The sequence below is a fragment of the Octodon degus genome, unplaced genomic scaffold, assembly GCF_000260255.1.
Source record: "Octodon degus isolate 3935 unplaced genomic scaffold, OctDeg1.0 scaffold00098, whole genome shotgun sequence".
Classification (NCBI taxonomy): Eukaryota; Metazoa; Chordata; class Mammalia; order Rodentia; family Octodontidae; genus Octodon; species Octodon degus.
This window is the reverse complement of record NW_004524674.1, coordinates 6,057,381-6,063,811: the sequence shown is the minus strand read 5'-3', so window position 1 is coordinate 6,063,811 and position 6,431 is coordinate 6,057,381. Positions and strand designations below refer to the sequence as shown.

Genomic DNA, 6,431 nt, shown 5'->3' with positions numbered 1-6,431 from the left:
ATCCTTAAGATGAGCTGCTCCAGTGGAGGAAGCTGGACATGAGGATTTCGTAAGGTTGCCTCTCTTGAGCTAGCTGTTGTCTTCTCCCTGCCTTATAAATGACCAGAGGGCCAGGACTGTGTAGAGCCACTCTGAGGAGGGAGGTTTGGGTAGTGACTTTTTCATCCACACTTCTTCGTTTACTTCTTTGACCAGAGTCTGGAAAACCCTCCCTGGAGGCCATCCATTCGAGGTAGTGGCGTATAGCCTAGACTTCGTACAGTCAGACTGAGATGGGCTTAGTCCTGAGTATGCCTATGCTAGCAGTGAGAATTGAACATGCTATTTCACTTAAGTCCTGAGATCGGTTCCTCTCTGTAAAATGGAGATAATGCCTACCTCCCAAAGTTGTTGTCAGGATTCAAGGAGGGAGGGCTACAAAGTGCCAAGCACATAATTAGTGTTCAATAAATGGTTGCTGTTATAATTATTTATTATGAGCTCAACAGTGGTCGCACTGGGCTGGGAAGGCTGTCTAGTCACCCTCTCCCCCCAGTTTCCTGAGGCACCAATGGGGATGCCTTTAGCATATCCTACCTGCTATCCTAATTTAAATAGTTTGTGCCAAAACTAAACTAGAACATTTCTGCTGCTGCTGTCTGTCACAAATGCCAGCTCTCAACACAGAAACAAGCCCATCAGAGGAGTTCAAGGATGGACAGAGCGTGGAACCAAGAGAAAGGCAAAGACGCAAGGAAGGGAGGGTCAGGAACAAGACAGGGAGGACGAGGAAGCGGGGAGGAAGGTGGCAGGGTGCAGGTATGAACAGCATGGTGCTCCTAACCACATAAAATTAAAAGGTTTTAGCAGGAAGAGGCCATCAGTGTGGGGCTGGGATGTCTTTTGCATTCCTTAAACCCCTATCTTCCTAGAACTCAGATGAGAAGTCAAACCTCTCTGAAGCAGGAGGATAGCAGCAAGTTCAAGGCCAGCCTAAGCTATATAGTGAGTTCAATGCCAGCCTCAACTACAAAGCAAGAACCTGTCTCAAAAAATCAAACCTCTTTTCCTCCTTTGCTGATCATAAGGACCATGGTTCCTGAATGAGCACCCCATCTACCAATTGATCTTAATAACGTTCTCTTTGTCAGCTACAGAATTCTCCCCCTCTCCCTCTCCTGTCTTTTGCCTCCCCACTCCATCTTCCCTCCCATCACCTTCCCAAATGAGCTTGAGGGCCAGGCATATAGCTCCACAGCACAGTACCTGCCTGGCAAGCATGAGGGCCTGAGTTTGATTCCTGGTACTCACACACATACACACACACAAAGCAAGTGACCTTGAATAAATCATTCCTCCTCTCTAGTCCTAAATCAGTAATATTCTTCTATAAGACTAAGACACTGAACCTAATGCTCATAGGAAGTTCCTCGTCCACAATATTCTCTTTTTTGCTCTTATTCTTTTGCCTTCCTTGATCCCCACCTTTCAGTTACTCAAACAACTTAAGCTATTGGTTGCCAATCATTCCTTTAAAAAATCTTTTTCAAGAAAATTTATAAATATCCTGTAGGCTCTAAAATTTCTCAAAGGGCTTTCCAATCAGTGCTTATTCCCAGTGTTGTCAACTCAGTACTTAGTAAATAGCAGTGCTCAGTAAATATTTGTTGAATATCTGGATGGATGGATGGATGGATGGATGGATGGATGGATGGATGGATGGATGGATAGATGGGTGGGTGGGTGGATGGATGGATGGATGAATGGATGGAATTATACCATACACTAGTGGGGAATTATAAAATGAAGGGAATGTTAGCAGTTGGCTGGCTTAAGAATATCATGGTCCCCTGATAATAACTATATTTAGTTAGATGTCTGCAAGTGTGTTCTGGAATGAAACCAGAGAATCCCTAGAGTCATCATCTTAATTTTTATTTATTGTCCATCATTTGCCTAATCTACTGTCATCTTGTTCAGTTGCAATGAGATGAGCTGCTGTCCATCAAGTGGGTATGACTTTTTAGACAAGACACAAAGCAAGGAGGGGGAGAGAGGACTTGGCCTGCCTTCCCAAGGACACTTATTGTGTGTCACACTCTTCCATCGCATGAACTCACTATCTCCACGAGTCTGGATACCATTACTACGGTGCCATTCTTTCAGCCTCATTTTACAGACGGGAAACTGAGATTCAGGGACCAATAACTTGATGAGCATTACACAGACAGCAGCATGGGGATTTGAACCCCGCTCCGCCATCTGAGTTCTGACCACCTCAATCACACATGAGGAGCCACGGTGACCATGTCAGCGACCAAAGCTGGAGACTGGTGCAAAGGTCTTGGGACTTCCTTCATGGTCCTAGGATTCTTATCACCACCTCCACATATTTTTCCCCTTAGAGCATATTTTCAACTTGACAAAACAGACTTGGAAGCAAGCCAAAAGAGAGGAGATGTTCTAAACAACTTGTGATCTTTATAGTTTGCCCTTCCTGGTAGCTAATGCTGTTCCCATCATGTCATGTGTCAGATCTGGGAGCTGCCACCCAGCCTATTTTTGTCAGTGGTCTTTTGTCTGTCATTGATGGAAAAATGTAGGATTCCTTCTGAAGAGACTGTTGTACATAAGCCTGCACTTGGGCCTGACCACACATCCATGGAGGTGTCCCCTGCAGAATTCTTGGCATTTCTGCTAGGATCGTCCCCCTCGACAGTCTCTCCTTTGCTGCCAGGTTTAGGTTGAAAATCTACTGTCCCTGCGACTCCAGACCTTCGAATCAAACACTAGCATACCACCCGATCACTCCTTTATTTTCTCAGCGTTCTCAGTTCCCCCTGACTGTTGTGGCCATCTCCAAAACATAAGACAGCTCCTTGGAGGATCTGAGAATCTGCCTTACCTAGGTTAATCAGAAGGTTCTCTGCCCCCAGCAGCCCTATAAAAAGAATCTGAAGAATGACCGGGCCGGGCATGGTGGGTGTGTGACTGCAGGTGGGCCCGCAGCCATGTGCATTTGTAAGTTCCGAGCTTTATTTTTAAGACGTCATTGTTTTATAGCCATGCTTAGCGCAGAGGAATGTGCTCCAGTGGCTGGAGGAAATCGCATGAATCAGTCCACCGGGCTGAGGAAGGAGGCTGAGGGACAGCAGAGTTTTCCGAAACATGGTCCCTTCGAGTGCAGGCCCAGCCCGAGGACCGCACTGTGGCTGATGGTGCGTGTTCTTGGCTTCCTCTTTGTCCTGGGCCTTCCTGCCTCGGCTCAGGTTCCGAACCCGGAAGAGGCGAGGCAGTGACCTCAGCGTGAGCTTGTGCCTTGCTCGAGGCGAGGCATCGGGTGTTTCAGGTGCACCCGCACACTTCCTTCCATGCCCGCGGGCTGGGGGCTGGGGGCCTCCCCCCCCCCCCCCCGCAGCTGTCGGGAGGGTCTTAGGCACTGGATCTTGGTCCGTGGTCCAATTCAGGCACAAGAAGGAAAAGCACCCCAGAAGTAGAGAGAAAACAACACAAGAGAAGAAGGCAAAGCGCAGGCAGGGAGGCTGGGTAGGGGGTGGGGAGAGTGGAAGGCAGCAGGGCCAGGAAGAGGGGACAGGCCGCACCTTCACGTCCCTTCTCTGTCTCTCCCCAGCTGAGCCCTGCCTTCTCCGAGGGGCATGTCTGAAGGGGAGAGCAAAGACAGCTCGGGCAGCGAGTGCCCCGTGTGTTACGAGAAATTCCGGGACCTGGAGGGCGCCAGCCGGACGCTGAGCTGCGGCCACGTGTTCTGCCATGACTGCTTGGTCAAGTACTTGCTCTCCACGCGGGTGGACGGGCAGGTGCAGAGGACCATCGTCTGCCCCATCTGCCGCTATGTCACCTTCCTCAGCAAGAAGAGCTCCCGCTGGCCCTCCATGCTGGACAAGAGCTCCCAGACCCTGACTGTGCCTGTGGGCCTGCCCGTGCCCCTGCCCTCCGTGCCCTCCCCGGACCGCTCAGGCCACACAAACCCCCTGGCCATCTCCCAGCCGGTCTGGAGGTCATCCTCAAGCCAAGGGACCCAGCTACCCTTAGACCTGCTGCCCAGCCTACCCCGAGAGTCGCAGATCTTCCTCATTAGTCGCCATGGAATGCCCCTGGGGGAGCAGGACAGTGTGCTTCCGCGGCGCAGCCTGGCCGAGCTCTCGGAGGTGTCCCCGGCCCCCAGAGCTGCCCGTTCTTTCTGCTGCCGGTCACGGGCTCTCCTGCTCATCACCCTCATCGCGGTGGTGGCTGTGGTAGCTGCCATCCTGCCCTGGGTGCTGCTGGTGAGGAAGCAGGCCTGATTGGTGGCACCTGGCAGGACAGCAGGAGGAGACCTGGGCTGAATGCTGTGCTGGCTATGTCCTGGGCAGCAGCGGATGACGTGCTCGGAGGGGGTGGCTGGGGCAGAAATAGGGAACAGGAGGGCACCATTGAATGTCTGCTGGCTTTCTCCTTACACACACACACACACACACACACACACACACACTCCAGCAGGGGCTTAGGTTTAGACAGGGAGACTGGGGGCTGGCATCCCTGAGGATACAGCTGAGCTGAGATGCCCACCTTTGGCTTCCATTCCATGTGTATTCTTGGCAAATCCCCCTCCTTTAGGCTGGAACTGAGCAAGCTGGAAAGACGGCTGGTCACTGCACTGTTATGGGCACCCTACCTGCAGGTGACCTAGCAGAAGGCTGGTGGGCCTCCCTGGGGACAAGAAAGCTCCAATGGCACATATCCTGCTAGCAGACATTGTAAGGGCCAGAATTGACAACTAGGATTCTGTCATTTGCCCTCCAGAACACACAGAGGGTTGGTGTGGAAGGTTAGGCAAAGGTTTCCTGGAATGTAAGCCCCACACATGACCTTGTAGCAATCCTCCCCGGAGTCCTCCTGGCCTCCAACCCCCCAGTCTGTACTGTCTGCCCTCAGTGAGAAGCTGATCTCAGGGGTGGTGACACAGGATTTCTGGAGGAAGCCACACTGGAGAAGAGAACAGAGAGCACAGCAGGAAACGGGATTGTTGAGAAGAGGCTCAGCTCAGTAGAGTGACCATAGAGCCAGAGCTTTTCCAGAGCCCTCCAGGCCCAAGGAGTGGGCCAGATTTTGAGTCTTGGGGTTCTCCAGGCTGAAGCAAAAGGCAGGAAGAGGATGCTTGACAAGGTGAGACCTGAGTCATCTGAGAATTATGTGGGCAAATTAACCCTTGGGGGCTCCCGCCTCCCTCCCTACCCAAGTCCTCCTCCTCATGACCCAGCCACTCATTAGAAGCCACACCAGCCCAGCCAGTTTCCCAGGCAGATTCGCAGGCTGCGCTGGGTGAGGAAGGGTGGGGTAGAAAGCAGCTGTGCTTTGTCAGGGACTCTGCTGTCTCAACAAGTGCTGAGAGCCAAGTGCTGTCAGCTGCTGGCCACCAGTGCCAAGCTGTTTACCTGGGGACCCCAGTGAGACTGTGGACCCTTGATGAGACACCCCAGGAAAGTCCTGGGCTGGGTTGAGCTGGGTCCCACCTAAGCTACAAGTATTTAAGACTAGTTATTGGCTATTAGTTGAGGCCCATAGTCAATCAAGGCTTTATGACACTAGAACAAGAAAAGAGCCCCCAGCTATCATCATGAACAGGTGGGGTCAGCGCCCCAGGGGCGGCCTCCACAATCTGTACCTCCCCTTATCAAAGTGTGCTATCTGGCTATGGCTTCCTCATTTGGGAGTCATTAGGAGGTGGGGTCTACACCACACGGTAGATATTTACAACATGGACAGGGTGTTTCAAAGCACTGACTTTCAAGACCAGAGAAGAGCAGGGTGCTTTGGGGGTGGGGTGGCTGGACTCAGGGGTAATATTTATTATAGGAGCAAAAGCAATGTTAACTTCACAGAGACGCTAATGAGCCTGTCTTCACCTCAGCCAGGCTGCTTTAAACAGTGTCATAAATTTCTAGGGACCTGACTTGAGTCTTTTCAACTGCTACTACGTCTGCTGAGAGTTTCTTTCAAAAGACCCACAGTATTTTCATATCTTTACCTCGTAGATGGCACTTCTTTTATTTTCAAAGGATGTCAAAAGTTGTTTTTTAAATAAAGCTATGTATTTTCTCAAAGATTCCAGAGACACTGTAATGTATTTGGGAAGCTCCAGGATCAGCCTTGTAGGATAATCCATGTAGGACAAGAAAGACAGCTTAAAAACAGAAATGTGAATGGCCCTTAAACATTGATTCAACCACCCTTGTGAAAAAAAAAAAAAAAATTAAAAGCTTTGCTGGCATTCTATTCTTACCCATTAGCTTATGAAAACTGCTGAGGCTGATGGGAATTGATTTTTGGTTTTTTGTTTTTGTTTTTTGTTTTTTTGTTTGTTTGTGGAACCAGGGATCAAACTCAGGTCCTTGAGCTTGCCAGGGAAGCGCTTATTCCTTTGATCTCCCTAGCTCCTGATGGGAACTGTT

General features: G+C 50.5%; 1 protein-coding gene across 1 annotated transcript; it reads left to right on the top strand.

Annotated features, from left to right (window-relative positions):
* Window positions 1-3,635: 3,635 nt before the first annotated feature.
* Window positions 3,636-4,283, top strand: Rnf222 (ring finger protein 222). Its single transcript, XM_004638456.1, has one exon. The coding sequence runs from the start codon at window positions 3,636-3,638 to the stop codon at window positions 4,281-4,283; it is 648 nt and encodes a 215-aa protein (XP_004638513.1).
* Window positions 4,284-6,431: the final 2,148 nt, after the last annotated feature.

Bases quoted from the DNA above. Each gene is read 5' to 3' on its own strand.
- Rnf222 (XM_004638456.1), top strand. From the start codon at position 3,636: ATGTCTGAAGGGGAGAGCAAAGACAGCTCGGGCAGCGAGTGCCCCGTG.